At 39.8% G+C, this 19,267-nt stretch overlaps 1 protein-coding gene across 1 annotated transcript in view; it reads right to left on the reverse strand.

The window, feature by feature from the left end:
• Positions 1-316: 316 nt before the first annotated feature.
• LOC132975251 (protein unc-13 homolog C) overlaps positions 317-19,267 on the reverse strand; it is a 103,900-nt gene continuing 84,949 nt past the window's right edge. The window contains exons 26-34 of the mRNA XM_061039679.1: positions 17,356-17,444; positions 16,861-16,998; positions 14,545-14,668; positions 13,873-13,932; positions 11,817-11,897; positions 8,034-8,181; positions 4,925-5,017; positions 2,857-3,016; positions 317-1,945 (exon numbers count right to left, since the gene is read on the reverse strand). Of these exons, the coding sequence (XP_060895662.1) occupies positions 1,660-1,945; positions 2,857-3,016; positions 4,925-5,017; positions 8,034-8,181; positions 11,817-11,897; positions 13,873-13,932; positions 14,545-14,668; positions 16,861-16,998; positions 17,356-17,444 (1,179 nt within the window). The 3' untranslated portion in view covers positions 317-1,659. The remainder of the gene's footprint in view (positions 1,946-2,856; positions 3,017-4,924; positions 5,018-8,033; positions 8,182-11,816; positions 11,898-13,872; positions 13,933-14,544; positions 14,669-16,860; positions 16,999-17,355; positions 17,445-19,267) is intronic.

The following is a 19,267-nucleotide window of genomic DNA, read 5'->3' on the forward strand; positions in this document are numbered from 1 at the left end:
GGCTTGAATGTTATGTTTACAAGCTGAAACAAACAATGCTACTGACTCTACCTTTATATACTGTGAGAGCATTGATTGATTTTCAGATTTGCCCTGACACAGCCATTGGATGCAACCACTTTGTCATAATGTGGACAGTTCTACTAACCAAGACTGTTACTGATCAAAGAGACACAATTGCAAACTTTGCAAACAAGCTTCTCCCCAGAAGTAGTTATGCATCCTCTGTATATGGCCCCTTGATCATAATTAAGCTTAAAAAATGGAATAGGTTAGAGGGACGATTGCTTGAAAGTTGTTCAAAATTAACCAGATGTTTTAACACATTTGCACATACTTTATGCACATTGAAGAAAAGTAGACTTTTGTACAATATCTCACTAAATATATTTACATGACATACAATTCGCCATCAGTGCAATACATAGGAATGTTGCATATTTACCAAATGTTAGACTCTTTCCTTTATGAAGAAAAATAATTCCAATGAGCTGATTTAAATGATGTGTAAAGAAACATGTGCAACTTTCATATTGTTTAACATCTTCACAGGAAATAAAAAAAATAAAGTCTTAGTACCACCCTATCAATAATCAAATATTTAGCATTGAAAAAGTAATTGATCACATGTACATATATATCTTCATACATGTAATGGATTGCTTTTGTACAAATATTTTATATAACTTTGGCAGTTTATCAGGAACAAAGTTATCGGAAAATATGAAACAATAATATCAAACTGTAAGCAATGTCATGTAAGCTTGCCTTCCAGAGCTCATGTTCACAGTGGTCATTCAGAAAGGCTGGAAGCTGATGGCCCAAAAGAAGGAAAAAAAAAAAGCCGAAGAAAAAGAAACATTTCCATCCTTTCTGCTTAGACTGTTAGCACTGGAGGCTGTCGTCATTGTTGTCATGGTTATAAAATTACAAACACCTATGAAGGTTTACATAGCAGTCATCGCCATTTAAAAAAACATGGTCTTTTTTTTCAGGTTGACTTAAAATACAAACAGTTTGAAGGCAAGGGGACAGGGCCCTGCTCGGTGGTCACCTTGGAATCATGGGAGAGACATGACCGAGAAGAGGACATGCACAACAGTGCTGTGTGGAAGAACGTGAAGCCAAAAAACGAGGGTGCAAAATGAAAGACTTTGCAACAATCAAAACGCCACACGGTCAGAAAATGACTTACACCGGACAAAATAATCGAGCAAATTTCAAACATACTAAGTTCACCATAATTCATATACGTTGGTTTTGTTCTTTTTTTTCACTGGTTTGGCACTTTATTGGAACAAATCTCTGTTCAAAAAGACTAAATGTTGTACAAAAGGTATTTCATGTCCCCTTAACATAACCTGTAGAATATAGTACTTAATAGTAAGCATACGGTAAGTAAACACTTGTACATACTGTAGTTTTAAAATGAACATTCCAACAGATGTTTTACGCACATGCACAAAAACAAACAAACAAACACAACTCTCTCTCTCTCTCTGTCTCGCTGCTTTGCCACATGTAGGCCTCCTCCGCTTCTCTTTGGACAATCTCTTTCTCTTATCTTCTATCCAGTAAGAACAACTGTTGCTACTGCTCTTTTTTTTTTATCTCACTTAAGACAACACAACTCTTTTAATACTGCATGTTTGCTTCATATTACGACACTTCCTCGGTCGACCGTGTGTCCGTCTTGAGACGCACAAACTCTTTGGCCACCTCATCATTGGTCCTTTGAGAAAGTATCCTCATGATGGTGAGGCCAGTTTCGTCCATAGAGATGCTCTTCATCAGGGGGTAGCAGGCCGAGCAGCTGCCTGTGTCTGCCAGCTCTCGGAGCTGGATGACTGTCATGCCGATGACGCGGTCCTCCCTGGCGAAGCAGTAGTCCTTAACCGAGACGTGCAGCTCGTAGTACTCGGGGCCATGTTCGTTACTAAGAACACTGGGACAATGAGAGATTAGAAAGGTCAATCTTCAGAGAAAAAACAAAAACAAAAGGTTTTTATTCCACTCTAAATAGTTTCCTGAATTCTGAAGTATTCATCAGCAGCAATATTAGAAATGGAGGCTTCACCGCATTATTACGGTTGAGATACATACAGTAAGTTGTGAGTGACATAAAGGTGTACCAAACTCAACATACTTTATTTTTGTAGGAAATCACTGTACAAACCAATAGCTTTTGGACACTGACATTTGGCTTTGTATACAGCTGAACACATCACGTCTGTTAGTCGTGGGCTGGAGGGGCATTTCCCTAGAAACAACTGCTTATTATCTGTCTAGCCTTTAAGACAATTCTATCAGGTTTTTCTGGTTAACCAAATGTGTATATTAAACCAAGCCATAACCCAGAGAGAGGTTTTTCTAATTATCTTTAGCAACTAAATGGCCTCTCAAAAATCAAATGAGAGTGCCAGCAGCAGCAGCATCTTTATGCACACAGGCCTGCACTGATCACACTGACGCTGCTCCGACTCTAAGATCACTCAAACTCTGTAACTTTAGCTGCCTCTGCTTGGAGAAGAGCAGAGTCAAAGAGGGGACAAGTCTTTAGATTCGCTGAAGCGGTCTCTTGACTACCCTCACAAGTTTCAATGCAATGAGCAGAAGCACTGTAAAGAAATTGGATTCTATTTAATGCTTAGAACAGTTGGAAGGATTTGGGACGTATGGAATAAAAGAGTATTATGTGGTACTGTATAAAGGTTGCTGCAGGCTCTTTTATAGTGTGCAGATGGCGTAATGAACACTAGGTGAAAGGTACAGCAGCATACAAGGTGCAGCATGCAACACATTATTTTGAAATCCTTACTATCTGTAACTAACCCAATAAAAAAATAAATTACTCACTATTGGAATGTTTCATTGTACTTTGGGGACCAGTTGTTGTTCTTGGTCTTAGTGCTGAATTTGCGCTTCTTGTCAGCCAGATGGGGTCCCACGGCGTTGACCTCTACAAACGGCCGGAACATGGCATTGGTTTGCCAGATGAGGTTGTTGACTGCGACCACTGAGGAATGCAGAGAAAATAAGAATGAGCTTAGAAGTTTAGAATAAAAGTGCAGAAAAAGAACACTATGCAAACACTGATGTTGTGTCAAAAATGAGCACTACTGGCCCATTTTTTTTTTTTTTTTTTTTTTTTTGAGCATTTTTATCTTATTCCCACAGATGACTGGCTAAATGTAGAAAATGTCATATTGTGCAGAGATACTGTCAGAGGAAGTAAAACAGAACTTGATAGCAGAATCATTCCCGCTTATCTGGAAGGTTATTGGTAAACAGCTTTGGATATCAGTGCTAGCAAATAAAAACTGCAAGAATTTATTTGAAGAAGATTTTAAAGAGGCATAACTCTACCATGAGGGAGAGACAGCGACACTTATAGGACGTGTCTCTGACTGACCACAGCACAGTTTCAGAAATGTAGAAAATCACTCACAGAAATGTGAATGTAGTGGGAATGAAATAAGAAGAGCAAGACTGCAGCTCTTCATCAGGATAGATTTTTTTTAATAGAAACCTCCATATATGGTCAGTGTTGGGACTAACTGTAATGCCACTACTATGAACTAGTATCGTATTTAGTGACTTTGTAGATTTAATAACGCTGTTACAATCACTGAGATTTAAAAGCCCTCGTGACTTGTTACTTTATGAAACAGCTGGGAACAAGCAGGCGAGGAGACGCTAACGTCAGCGCAGTAGCATCCTGCGTGCAGTCAACAAACGCAGTCAGGTGATCATTCAGCCGTGAGCTGATACTGATATTATTTTTACCTGCTCGAGTTAATGTCTCAAGGATAATAGCGGTGAGTTTTAGGCTAGTCCCTGTGTAGGAAGGAAAACTTATCTCATAAGAACGAAGCACCAAGCTAAACAACAACACACGTCTAGAGAACGCAGTGCTGAAGACATCGGAGACCCAGGTGTGGCTCATGTTAGCTCAGCAGACCAAGTAGGAAACACTACATACAAACAGCCGGATTGATTTAAATCACCGCCTACTTTGACTTTACCAAATTAGCCACAGCTGCCCGACTATAGACTATCAGTCTATAGGTATATTGTCAGCGACATGCTTCATATCAACTGTTGAATCTTTTGCCTTTAGAGATCTATTTAGTAAAATACCTTCAAATTCAAAATGACTACAGTGTTTTTTTAATGTGCGAGATGTCACAGCACAATTCTGCCACAACATCAGTAAATCATGTGAACATTAATACGAGGATTGAAGCTAACAGAGTAATGCTGAAGTTACTTTACCAACTAACTAGTTGCTTTTATAATGCAGTAACTCAGTTAGTAACTCAGTTACTTTCTGATAGTAGTAACTGGTAACTAGTCACTCATTATGAGTAACGTGGCCAACACTTCATATGTAACCTGACTGGACATCACACGGTCATGTTATTGCTGTGGGCTGATTTGGAGCTGTAACACCGCAGCTTTGGGGTATAAAGTAAATGAAGATCAACAGGTGTAGGATTATAAAAATTCACTCAAGTTATATAAAGTAATGACATCAGAATCAGCATAATTTCTTCTGCAAGAAGCAGAATAAAGTATTAAATAAGGAAATGCATTGACACTAGCGGTTTAACTAAATTGGTACTCTGACCTGCTGGAGGACTTATTTTATTTCACCATGATTATCTTTACAAAAGTCCATGCCGACCAACAAACTAGCTATGGTTTTCTGTGTATTACCTTAAATTAAGCCTCAGTCTCTCTGACGCACATTCCCCTTTTTGTCTCCAAAGGTAGCACCAAAACCAAACAATCCTAATGATTTGTTCCCAGCGTCATTATTGCTCAGATGTGAAGAGCTGCAAGATCTATCTGATTCCTTTGCAGGTGTGATACAGTTGAATAGGAATAACAAGAAGCACGACTGAGTGGAGGAAAATCTCACCCTTTGCGCTGACTTTGTGCTCTCCGGTGCCAGGGTGAGAGATGAGATTCACTTGCATCGACACCTCCCCCACCGACCCGTTGGATGACTGACCTGGACACACACCAAAACAACAACAGGAGAATTGGAGAGAGGCATAAGGAAAGTGTGTGTGGTAGGGATGGAGTGAAGGAGAGAAATAGAGAGATTAGAAAAAAGCAAAGAAGAGAGAGGATGAAAGGACCCAATCCAAAACTGTTGGTGCAGCTTTTTCTAGATGAGGAATCCAAATATTGATCCGAAGAGCAACATGTTAACACCTTGCTGTGTGTCAAAAAACTAAACACAAGGGGAGGAGACTTGACTTCACCCCAAGCAGTAAGCACAGCGAGGGTTTCCTTTAGCTTGAGGCTAAACGAGAACAACAAGAAGGAAGAAAGAGAGCAACATGAAATAATCTGCCTGGTTTGAAGGCCAAGGAGGAGGCAGATGGTGCTAAAGGGATCCAATAAATAAATAATCTTTAACACAATAAAACCATCAAACTGCTCCATCGACAGAAATACAAACAAAACATCAGATTTGACTGTGTGCAGACAAGCGGAGATAAAAACACAACATTGCATCAGAAGGGAAGTACAGAGGGGACGACAGGAAACTAAAACACACACAGTGTCAAGGAGGAAATGCGCTTTTGGGCATCACACCCTGCACGGTTACGTCAGCACGACGGTTTCAATCACATAGAGACATGTTGTTGCCAGGAAACAATTTGAATTGATTGCTGACCATGTGTCTCATTTGCCTGCTGCAGGGCGTCCTGCCTCTAATCATCATAGCCTTGTGTTTCGCCCAACCGGGTACAAACAGATGTTGAACACTGGAAGGCAGCATGCCGGTGTGGTTAATGGATGGGCATGTTGATCCAATAGATAATCAATACGTGCCAAACATGCCGTGCCCATTATAGCTGGTAATGAAGAAACAAGCCCCCTGATTTATTGTAATGATGCCCTGAGAGGCAGGGGGAGGGACACCAAACACTTCTGCTGCACAATTAAGCCTTGGACTTTGGGGAAATTAACAGAGCAATGCCAGTGCACATTTAGTTCAGCTATAGGCAGGAAATAATGTAATAAAAAATACACAATTTAGCATTCTGGTTTGATTCAGAGGCAAGAAACTGCTAGCACCTTCATGAAATAATAAACATGCATGCACACAGCAGAGAGAGTAATGGACAGCCTGTTGGACATGGGGGACTTGAGGGGTGAGTAAGACGGATGGTACATATAGAAGATAAAGGAGAGTAGAAATAGATAAAACAAAGGTGACGGTGAGAAGAGTCAGCACTTAGAATGGGAAAACAACAAAGAATATAACAGATGAGGGAGGAATGAATTACTGCAGGGCTGCAGCTAAGCTCACTGAAGGTTTCCACTGTGCTCTTTCACATAAAACCACAATTTTACACTTAACCCAAACGAAGTGGCAAATAAACAGAAAGCTGTGAAGTATTCACATGTAATTACTGTCAAGGAAGATGCGTTTATTTGTTTTGATACTGTATTTCCATTGAAGCATATAACAGCTGTCCGACCTCAAAAATAAACAGGAAGAGACACTTGGCAGAAATAGACCAGAGCATGCAGTGGTCTAAATGTGTCGCTGCCAGAGCACAGGGGTAGGTGATTAATGAAATGGTGTCCTATGTGCTTCATCAAGCATCAGCACGTCCCCACTCTGTTTACTGACCTGATGCACATCAACCACCTCACTACATCCACTTATACACACCAAGCTGGACCACCTCAGATAGAGAGCATCAACATGGTGTGAACTCAAGAGGGGGGAAGGGATGCTACGATGGAGAATGAGCAGAAATGCAACAAGCTTTCTGAAAATAGCACACAGTGGAATATTGTGCACCTAAGCCCATCTGCCAATCAGTGAGAACAAGAACGCTGGTTGGGACTGCTGGCTGCCTGGCTGACTAGCTTTCTCCCATCACCATTCTGTTTCCTGCCGCACTGCCTATGTAGCGTTCTGCAAGGCTGAACACACTGAGGCAACCAGGAGCTTAAAGCTTCACTGCCCCACAGGACCAAATTCCTTCACAAAATCTCTCCGGACACATGATGTTATTTCCGCCCTTTTGCAGAGAGAGTGTATAAATTATTTTTTCAAGTAGAGACGGATGGATGAGGCAACAGCACATTAAAGTGGGTCGCTGATGATGGAGAGAAAGATGAGAGAGGATGCACGATAGGGAATTTATACATTTACACTGAACATACTGTACATGTATAGGTAGCTTTCTAAGTATCAAACTTGTTGAATCAGTGCATTTAAAGAGAGAGAGAGAGAGAAAGAGAGAGAGAGAGAGAGCTGCTTCCAAGGTTATGGGCAGAAGGGTCCACAGAACATAATTTAGCACACGTGTGCTTTAGCACGTTTTAAAAGTACGAGAGGTGAATGAATATAAGGAAAGCAGACTTATGGTATTACTGCGGTGCAAAGTTAAATGACACAGAGGAATCCCTTTTTATTTCAAGTGTGTAACATGCAACTCACATTTAATCGTTGGCATGGGAAAAAAAAAAGGCTATGAAAAATAATTCAAAAATCCGTGGCACACTGAAAATAACTTAACTGTATTCTATTGTGAGTGAACAACGCGTTTCACCTGTAGCTTCCTCAGGTTAACCCAGCCACGTAAAGGCTATGCAAAAAAAATGCTACTTCGGCAGCATGCTGTTAATGGCCTTGTTTTACACCTACCATTCCACCTACCATTATATTGAAATATTCATTTGTGCTTTTTAGCTTTCTTAGGTCAAATAGAGGCGTCGGTGTGGTTACAAGCCTGTAGAAATGTTATGTAAAAATACATTGTGAATTTAGTTTACTTCAATATGTTTACTACATTCACAGTGTGTGTGGAGGTGCTACTGTGCTGCACAAAAGCATCAACAATCTGTGCCTTTTCACACCTTTCTACCCACTTTAACTAGCTACGTTTCTTTTAGAATCACTTGGTCAGTTCTTGCCTTTATAGCACATTGCTTTTATTTAGTCTCAGTCTCTGAACTGAAAAGTAATTGCGCCTGGCCTTATGGAGACAACTTACCTTGAGAGGTTTGGGTGCATATATATTTCTTGATCAAGGCATCTGTAGGTTGAGTGTAAAGGCTGAGAGCATATTTGAGGGACTTCATGTCGGGGCTTTTTTCCAGGAAGGTTTTCTTCAGCCCATTTCCTCCAGCATGGAAGTATTGCTGCAGGACAAAAAGATAGAGCATAGATTTACCATTTCCTGAGGTAGACTGAACTCTTGGAAAAAAAACTCTCAACATGGTAGCAACGTCTTGATTATATACACATCAGTAGCTTGTGGTGGGCTGAAAGACTAACCTTGGCTTACACTGACAGTATGCATTTTACAAGGAGGAGCAAACACATACAGAGATCAGACAAGGGGCAGCACTAATAGCCACTTCTGTAGCTAATTAGTATGCATTTAAGTCTGAAACTTGGCTTGGATGGTTAATGCACATTTGTGTTGATAAGCCTGATAGCTGTGGACAGACAAGGCTTAGCTTTCTTTTTAGATGCTGTCACCACTCCCACAAGTGGAAAGTGGGAGGATAACTACAGAAAGATCTTATTAAGAAAGGAAGCGTTGCTGGAAAAGAAGTGAGGATGAATGGAAATGTCTTAACTCTTTTTAGCCTTTATGTTTCTTTGCTTTACGTTGTTTAGGTTTGCTCTCCTGTGTAATAAATGACCAGATGTGATGAGTGTTGTTGGTGGGTTCTCTGATTTAGTTTATCATGCACGTTGGGTTAAACAAGTGAAAAACACTAATCTTAAAACCCAATGGCACTAGACAAAGAAATACAAGATTGTTAACAGAAGCTAGGTTACATTTGAGTAATATAGAACGATGCCTCTATAGGGTGCTGGTAAATATTTTTGGACTCATGTGACTTTGACTCAGCTCAGTAGGAGGCCCTATTTTCTGCTTCACTAACGACTTATGAGTCACAGAATTTGACCAACACGTGCTTCTCATGAACTATACATAATCTGGCACGAGGGGAGTGAGTCATGTGTAGAGTTTATCAAGAGACAGAGAGTAAATCACAGACTCTACATTCAAAATCTCATTTTAAAACCATCTTTGATGGTTGATGAATAATGCACTCGAGATTACGCATAGGATAAGTAATGATAAAAATATTCTTTTTGTAAAATTAATTAGTGATAAAGATACAAAATGCAATTATGTAATGGGTTGACTGAGGCTAAACTTTATCAGACCATAATAATAAGAAAATCTACATAATAATCAAAAGAACCTAATATAAGTACAAGTTCATACATTTAGTGTATATTTAATTGTTTGTCTACATGTGTTGTACTTTGAGGTATTTTTAGGGTTATAACTAATTTAAATGTTGTGTTTAGGATTATGTGATTATGCTAAAATGTGATTCTGTTAACCTTGTCATGGTGGCAAGTCTACAACTACAAAAATAAATAATCATTAGGGTTTCATGAGGGTCCTCGCTCACTCTGTGAGTGCTCGGGCCCTAACAAGGTCTGGGAAGTGTAGGAAGGTGTCGCCACGTGGTTGAAGATGCTCAAAGTGTTACGCTGGGCTGTGATGCTTTATTCCATCTGGCAAAAAGAGCAGCCGACCCGGAATCACCTCACATGCCCAAAATACCCCCCTGCTTCTGGCCAAATTACCTGCCAGACTGCTATTTAACATGTCTCCTTCCTTGTCTTATTTCCTCTTTCCCTTCGTACTTTCCTTGTTCTGTTACTTCCTTGATTCTTACATTTTTTGCATGTTCCTTGTGTTGGTCTTCATGACATTAGTCTTTTCTTCGATTATAGTCCATGATTCATTTACTTAAACAGGTACTTCCATACTGTTTCTACAAAGAGTATAATAACTATATTGGACTATTGGCATTGTGGGCAAAATAGATGGATATTGTTTGATAGATTTTTGAAGAAAACTTGGCATCTTCTTTGAAATATGCAACATGTTACATCATACTTCAAATAATGAAGCTGGATTTGTTGGGAGTGTAACAGCTGCATTTCATCCACAATCACTCAGAGGCCAGAGTTCAAAGAAAGGAACAAATGGTGCATTGTTGGCAAACTAAATGGACTACATGTTGGTCATATAGCATTCCTCTGTGGATCAGTCCATTTATACATTGTCCTTTCCATTAGTTTCTACAGGTTCAAAGTTCAGTCTGGATAAAAAAAAAACACATAGATTTGCTTTGTTATTTCCATACACAGTTTTGTATGGCTTATTTCCTAAATGGACTTGATAATCCTTGCTTGTGCAAATCTGAAGGCCTGTTCGCTTTATTGCCTTCATACACAGTTTGGCTTTTTAATACGTACATACATGTAGAAGATCTAGTCTTATACTAGTCTTCATGCATACACATTTGTAGTAGTTAATATGTACAGTGGCTTTGGTGTTTTTTTTTGTATGTATCTCTCCTATTTTGTCGCTGTTGTTCCTGCTGTATGAAAATTACAACACAACTAACCATCTGCAACTGTCTGCATAGTGTTTCTTTATCGGTTGGTCTAACTCTCCAGAGGAATTACTGAACTGTGTTAATTGACTGTTCTCATTGGAATACTGATGAAAAGAGTTCCAGTGACATGATTGATCGAAACCTGCAGGTAGTTTCCTTGGAGACGGCAGAATCAATTAGTTTTCTCAGCACTTTATGATGCAGTGTTCCCCCAGTGGCACCTCACCATAACTCTGCTCTTGTCCCTGTAGAACTGAGGCTCGGTCTTGAAATTGTCTCATATCCCTTTACAACAAACAGTCGCACAGCAGTAAATTAACAGTGCTGCATTTCACACTTTCTTCTGCTGAGAGGCTTTGGGCATCTTTCCATATTCCTGATTATGAATTCTCCTTAGATGGTTCTAAACTGGCATTGAGTTTTTTTTTTTTTTTTTCTTCTCCCAACTACTTAGTGTCTCATCAGGAAACATCAGGGAACAATTCTGCAGTTTGAAGAATATTTCTCTGCATATACAGTCTCCATATATGGTGCACAACATGAAATAAAATATACATATGGGGAATATTTTTCCCTTAAGGGTTAAAGCTGTACTGTAAATGCTCCTTTTCCTATATGTGAATATCTGGCATCAACATTTCTGCCTCTCCCTTTCAGCTTACCACATACATATGCTTGGACATCTGCTTTCATCAGCCCATATGCTGTAAATAGAAGATAACATTTCTGCCCATACACTCTCAAAGCTCATGAGGTGAGCCACAGCCTGCCAGTTAACATTGAGTTTGATTTTTGATCCTTAATCGCTTTTAACGCACACCCCGAGGTTACATCACTAGGGCCATAAACACACATCAGACTGCTGGAAATGTCAGAATTCAGAAGGCTCATTATTGGACGGCCCCTGGCAATGCCCCAAGATGAGAAACTCTTGGGAACAAATGAAAAGGGATTAGAAGGGACAATTTTGAATTCTCTCCCAGGTTATATGTATGGATGACCCATCAATAGTAAAAGACTGGAAATGCAGAACTGATCCAAATGGCCATAATGGTGTATAGATATATTTTATTGACGGGGTGGAGAAAGACAGAAGCCCCCTCTTACGGGGAGTCATTCAAAGAATTTGAAAGGTTGGCCTCATATGTAATAAGAAAAAGGCTATGAAATTGTAAACAAAACAAAAACAGTGTTTGTAAATCACAATTCTTATTCAAGCTGATTTGCCTAACTCTGCTCTGCTGTGCCTTATGTATGTATGTTCGTGTGCTTTTCAAAGGTTACGTTTAGCAACCCAGTTAAAGTAGAGTCAACAATATGATGGACATAAAACTCACCTTGATGGTGGGAAGCACGAGGTCCATGGCTGCACACTGTCGTGGAGTCAGACTTCTGGCTTCCTCTCGAATGACATGTTCCTGAAAGGAAATCAAATTTTGTCAAACAGGAACATGATAGTTTTAGATGCCTAAAAAATTGAACGACACCTTTCTAGAAGAAAAGAAATGACCTTCAGTGGTCCAAGATTAACTGATGATAAAATACCATCAGTTGGTTTCTCTAAAAACTGCAGTGGCTGAAACATCTTTCCCTCATAAGGCATAGACAAACTGCAGTGCTGAAAACAGCTCAGAAAAAAATGAAATAACCGGTGTAAACAGGGCGGCAAACATTGAGTACACAAGTCTGCAGACTTCTACATGAGCTTTATGTGGGTTACTGAGACTAAATCAACACGTTCACAAAATAAGAGGGATGAGCAGCACTGTAAAAAAATCTACATCCTGTACCTAAAATTAGATTCAGCGATGAAACATACATTTACATATTCTAGATTCAGAATGTGATACAGATTTTATCTTCAACGAGTCTGTTCTACACAGATTGTAAAGAGCTGGGGTTGGACTTCAAAACAGCCACTTCAATCGACACCTGCGGTAAGACGTTGTCTGTTTGGAAGCCATGATTACACTGAGCCCACTTGATTTGTATTGACTCAGTTCCAGTTCATCTGTCCATGCCACAAAAACAATGTCATGGTGAGCCTCAAACAACTAAAGCCTTCAAGCTGGAAGAGATATTTCTCTCTGGTGATGGATACAAATGGATTCTATGTTGGTTATCTGATTAAAAAAAAGACCCCTTCTTTAGATTGATAACACAATATTGTTCAATAAAATTATGGCCTTTATTCCTAACAATATAATGATATCGTCCGCTGAAAAAAGCCGATAGAACGCTACACATCCTCATGTGTAACACGTGTTAAGGCAAACAAGTCCATCCTAGAAATGTGAATGGGATTTGTGCTGGTCAAAGGATGTGATGGTCAGATTGCTCATGCAAACTGTGTTGTTTACGGAAAAAAAAAATGAGCCTAAGGTAACTCAAGCCCATTAATCCGAGCCATTTTGAGTGGTCACAGGTTATAGCATTAAGGCTACATAGAAATGTTAGTCCCTTCCTAAAATATTATATTTAACTAGTAGATCATGTTAAGTGATCTGAAGATTATGAGTCGTAATGACAAGTGGATAATAAACAAAATAAATTATTTGGGATGAGACATTCACACATCCATCTGTGTCAGAAGTTCCCTCAAAGAATCCCCCACACAACACAATGTAATAGCACACCAACATAAAAACACACATATACATTCACTTAGCATCCCCACAGGACTAAGAGCTAAAGTACGCCTCTGAGGTACTGTCATACCACAGTTGTAAGTGAAACCACAGAATAATTGATCCATTCCAGTGCCTCTCTACTCAGGGCTGGAAACATTAAACATCCTCTGCAATTAGACAACAGTCTGGCTAGAGCTGCACTGAGTTACACTGCACTACTCTGCAGTGCAATGCAAAAGGCTTCGGTAGTAGTAAAAGATGTATTCTTATGACAAAATCCATCCACCCAAATCTTTATATAAAGTACTCTATTAGGCTCTCACTGATATATGCATTGGTATTTCGATCCATACTACATGTAGTTTAAATGATGTGAGAAACAATGAACATCTGTTTTATATTTACAGTACAATGTTTTTTAGTACTGATTGTATTTAAATATCTGAATATCTGCCTAACTTAAAAAAGGCTTTTAAAGATATGTTCACTTTTGGGTTCAGAGGGTCTGTAGTGAGTGTCATATGATGCATTACATCTAAGTATATCTGTATTATCTAAAATAGACAATACAGAACATAATCCATGTTGACTAAGTACAGATCTCAGTGTGTGTGTGTAGGCATTATGCATGTTTTACTGAGATGACAACACGCCTGTTAAGCTCAGTGAAATCCCTTTGGACTCAGACATTATAGGCTTCTGACAGTATAGGGTTTGTGAGCAGAGATTAGCAGCGCCTACCTAAAATTTACCACAACATTACCTTGAGTTTTGACAGCTGTCCCAAGTCCTTGGCAGCATTAAATATCATCTGAGCTCCTTGCTGTTGGACAGACACATCATGTTAGTCAAAATAACCAACAACAAAAAAGTTGAAATTTCCAAAAAGATGAAATTGTAAAAGGATTATACAAAGAAAACTAAGCAACAGGACATGAAATCGTAAATACTCTTTACTGTAATTGTGTCTTTAAGCTGCATTTTTTTTTAGGAAACTCCAAATGACAGGGGATGGAAAATGATTGAGAACTGTGTTATATGATCAAATTAAACTGCACTTTTATGCCTCCCTCAACAAAAAAAATTGTATATACATATATATATATATTCTTATGTAAAATGTTTATGTAAAAGATCATTCTGCTTCTTTCTCTCTTAAGGATTAACAGTCTCAAAACATTCGCACCATGTGTGTGTGAGGATTTAGGGATGCCATGTTGTTTCATCTCCTGTACAGTAATTTGTGCGTTGTGAGGGAGTAGGAGAGAGAGAGAGAGAGAGAGAGAGAGAGAGAGAGAGAGAGAGAGAGAGAGAGTTGAACAGATGGAGGGAATGAGAGAGAAACAGGTGGAGAAGAGGAGGGTGGTGTAGGGTAGTCCAAAAGATGAAAAGAGTAACAGAAAAGGGAAAGGGACGGATAATTAATCAAACTCACACTCTGGTCATTCAGTGGAGGCAGAACAATTGTTCTCTCGATGGTATTCAGCACAATTTTCCAAAGCTCTTTGAGGACTCGTTTCAACACAGTCTTCTCACAAATCTTGGCAAATAACATCAAACTGCAAAGCAGCAAAAGAAGAACATACGTCAGGTCAACAGTGAAAAGCAAGCGTCTCAAGGTGAGCCAACCCAACCAGAGGCTCCAATTTATGGTGCCTTAACAAATACCATGATTAAATACAGAAAAACACCTGTGAGTCATAGAATGAATGCAGCAGCTTTATACTTTAATCTCAGCCCATTGTGCGAGCGGGGTCTCAGAGACAGGAGGAAGGATTTGGTATTTCCATATCATTAAGAGGATTCCCTTTAATACCACATTGGCCTCAATGTTTCTTTGACAAATGGTGGAGAGCAATTCCCATAGCTCAGCTGAACCATAATATCATCTTTTCAGTTCTCCAAGAATGCCTCAGAAGCAAAAAACAAAACAAAAAAAACAGTCTCTAGGTTACACGAATCGACATTCACAGCAAACACAGGGCTATTCCTTCCCCAAATAAATACATTAAATATAAAAACAATAATTAAACTGCTGCTTTGTCATGTTGGGAATTTCTCTCGTGTATTTATTTAAAACTTGAACTAGGACGAGAAGCGTAAATGAAGGCTCTGTTCAAAGCAGCTTACTTGCCCATTCATAAAGCTACCTTATATTTCACAGGGCTAAAACAACCCTGAGAAATAAATTAGAATGTGTGCAATCTATGAACATCTTCTAATGAGAAAAGTTGGAGAAACTGATGTTTTATGTTGCATTCATTATATTGAGAACAATAGTTGCAATTGAACTTGAACTCGTAGGTAAAGAAATATGCTATTGAGCCTCCAATGAAACCTCGCTTCCCCTCTGTGTGTAACACCTGTTGCTTTAACTCAAATAATTACCGGTACACCTTGAGAGTTGGATAAATACAAGAGCTCTCTGTATGAATGGACCAGGGATAGGAAGTAATGCAGGACTAGCTTTAGTTGATAAAGCATCTGAGCAATTCACTTTTGTCAGTTTCTCTTTGCAAGGGTTCAATCTTATAGGGATACTTCACTCATTTGCATTATGAATAAGATTTGCTTTGTATCATTAGAAACCTGGTAGTATTTTTGAATGGTCGTGCATCCCGCCCTCATTTTCCCCTGAGACGGGAAATCTTTGTATTTTTAAGTCTGAAAAGGAGCTTCCTATAACGCAAAAATCGTCATTTTGTGGCTGTTGCGGTTAGCGGGGTGAAACTACAACGCTAGTTCCTCATATTTTCGACCACTGAAGCTACAGACCATCACAGATCAGTGGGTGCGACCTCACTTCCACAAACAAAACTTAAAGTTCGCCATATTGCTCAGAAGCTATGCTAACAGGCTCTATGGAGAAAGCTGATAATGGCGAAAAAAGTATGTTTCAACTGATATGGATGAAGGGGATTTTGAAGGTCTTGTGCTCGAATCGGATGTTCGAGGACAAGGAGCCTGGGGCCGGCTCGAGCTGGGGCGGACTGGTAGTGTCGGTGCTCTCACTGTTTGCCTATGGACACAGACATAGAGTCTGTTTTCTGTCAGGAATTTCCAAGATGTCAATTCCTTCTGGAAGGAATCTCGGAATCAGTTGAGGAAACAGCCGTATGTGTTGTAGTAAATCTGTAACTATAGGACTTTAGTGGAAGTGGCCTGTGGAGCTGTGCATTCTGGGAGTTGGTGTGTTTCATCCACATGAGCCAAAAAGACACTTTCTGCCTTTTCTCGGTCAAGAAGGCAGCAACTTCGAAATTGATTTCTACTACATATATGACCTAATGTCAACACAGATTCATGTTCAAAGGGTGAAGTATCAAAGCAGATCTGTGCACAGATGTGTAGCCATCACATAAATCCAGCCAGTTTGAGTGACAGGGGTTCGGGAATTGCCATGAATTCAGGGGAGAAAAAAAAACACTATACCAGTAACCAATATGAATTTAGCAGCAATAAAGCAGTAGGTGCAAAGACAGTGACGAGTGTTAATAATGGTTAAGTGATGCTGTTCCTGTCCCATCTGCCTTTTGTTAAAACAAACCCTTACAGGTAAAATCCACTTCAGACATTAGACGAAGTTTTGACCTTAAGACCAAACCTCTCACCTTGATGGTAATGGACCAGCTAAGCCTATTGACTCTTAAAATGGTATGAATTTCAATGGGATGGCCATTATTATAGAAAGGTCAACCACTGTCTAAAAAAATGATGTTTAATTCTGACCTTGCATTCAGTTTATACCCACTTTTTATCCAGAAGGTCCATAAGAGGCCGGAGGACGGACTCTGCGTCCATGGCAGCGTTGCTTCCTTTGGCCGGGCCTTTCATCTGAACCAGCTCCTGGTTCATCTGCTTCACACAGTCCTCGATCACAGGTTTGAAACTGTTGGATGACATAAAGTCCTTTAAACGCTTTGTTCCTGGTTGCATTTTTTAGGCAGCATCATTGAAGCAAGTTTAAGGAGGTGCTAGCTCACTCATGCTTCTCCTGTTAGATTATTGAAAAGTTGTTCAGAGCAAGACGCTGAAATGTTTAACAACTTACTGCACTCACTGAGCATAGAGCACAGCCCAGGCTTGAGTCAATTATAATCTGAGCAAAATGCATGTCTGTCAATAATTCAGAAGTCTTGTGATTCAAGCTCCCTAACAGAAAACGAGTAGAGAAGTTTACCTTAATGAAAATTATCTCATACAAACACATGCACATATACACACGGTCAGTCACATTCATGCTTACCTGGAGCCAAACACTCCGCTGAGTTCATCCAGCACGGTGTTGAGTTTATTCTGCAGCTCTTTTAGCAGTTCACTGGCCTCTGCATCCAGCTGTCAGTTGGAGACAGACAGTTACTACATCATTACACTCCATACAAAAGCCCACACTGACTCATTCTCTGCCTCAACTGGGGTGGGTGTGTTAAGGGGGGGAAGACGACAGGTCCAGAGGAGAGGTAACCTGCCTCACTTGTGGCCTCCCACTCGTTCTGCCTGCCATCTGTGCCGAGCCAAACTCTGAATACAAATGGACGGCTCACCTCCGAGCGCTGTAATGATGACTGCTTGCCGAGTCATGAGACATGATGTCAGCAAAGGAGCAGCCAGCTAGGGGGGGGGGTCTCTCAAAAGAGAACATTTCTGTGCAGTACTTCACAAGTTACAGAAGACAGGGTATGCTGTCAGGCAGCTGTGACACTGTAACATCTCAGGGGAGTAACGCTTACCGTCATTTATACATAAAAACATGTTTCTACAGCTGTTCTGACTCAAGGACTGCAATCTTCTGAGTGACTTTTATGTTCAGGGAGAAAGTTATTGACGATTGTGCAACTTTTTCAAAATAGTTTACAATTCAGGGAATGCTGGTTAGCCACTGTAGAGTAATATCAGTGTCCATACTCTGCTAAAAGACTCATAAATTAAGAGTTAAGGTGCCTTAATATCACAGAATAAAATAGTGCATTACTGATTAAAGGGAGAATTGTGTAACATTACAGTATTTACAGAATTATATATTAACTAACTAGACCTGACCCTCTTTTTTTTTAACACTTTTAAAACTAACCCTACGAAAAAAAATAATCTTCAAAATTGATTCACAGTGTGTATGAGCCCATGCATGGCATGTGTTGGGTAGCTGCAGCTTCTTCTTAAATGCATGTGCATGTGATGGTTGCGCAAATGTTTGCGTGTGTCTGTGGTTTTTGGCAGAGCCTCAATAAAATGCATGAGTAGATATCATGTAACTGTGCAGTACTGCACGTTTTAGTCTGTTTGTGTGAAAGTCACTGCATGTATCAGTACATCTGTTAGCCTGTGTTGTATAAATGTGTAATATTGATGTAAAGGATGGAGTGGAGAACGCAAGTCGCTGAGGCTCAGTGCCTGAGATGAATGTGTGAGGCCAGGCACCGCATCACATGCAGAACAGATCGTCACATTAGGCCTGATAAGTGTAGCCATGGAGCAGCTCATCTCACACATTCTAATGGTGGATGGCTCAGCTGGGAAGCGGATGTGTAAACCAAACCTTTTATAGACATTTTTATTTCACCACATGCCTCTATCTGCAGCACGGACGGAAAAGATTTATATTTATGTGCATATATGTTCCCATGCACACATGGTCATACCGTTGTCATATCATAAAATGTATTTCTGTCACAGAGAAAATTACCAAGACGTTGGAAGTGGATATTTACTATTTAAGGAAAGTGTTTTTCAGTGATAGCAGATAAAAACTGTAGGCCATAGTAAATAATCAGCTATTGGCCTGAGGAAAGTCTCAGACTGGGCCTTTTATCTGCAGCCTTGTAGTCACTGGAATTGAGATATTCTTATTTTTTTTCCAAGAACACCAAATTGATGAAAATACAGGAGGAGAAATCCCCCAGCTGTTAGATAAACCAAGACACCTGTCACCTCCTGAGGGGAGAAATTTCCTTTCTTACTCTGTGTGGTTTCTGGTGCTCTAGTCAAATGTCAACCTAAAGAACCGCAATTCTGTCAGAAAGGCCTCTGTTCAAGTCAAGACAAATCAATTATTTCCAATAGTGTCAAGTTACCCTATGACAATTCCATATAGAGCCAATCTTGATCATACTCTTCTCTTTGAAAATATAAAGGGTGCCAAAGGTATTTGAATTGCTAAG

This window comes from Labrus mixtus, chromosome 1, assembly GCF_963584025.1.
Source record: "Labrus mixtus chromosome 1, fLabMix1.1, whole genome shotgun sequence".
Lineage (NCBI taxonomy): Eukaryota > Metazoa > Chordata > Actinopteri > Labriformes > Labridae > Labrus > Labrus mixtus.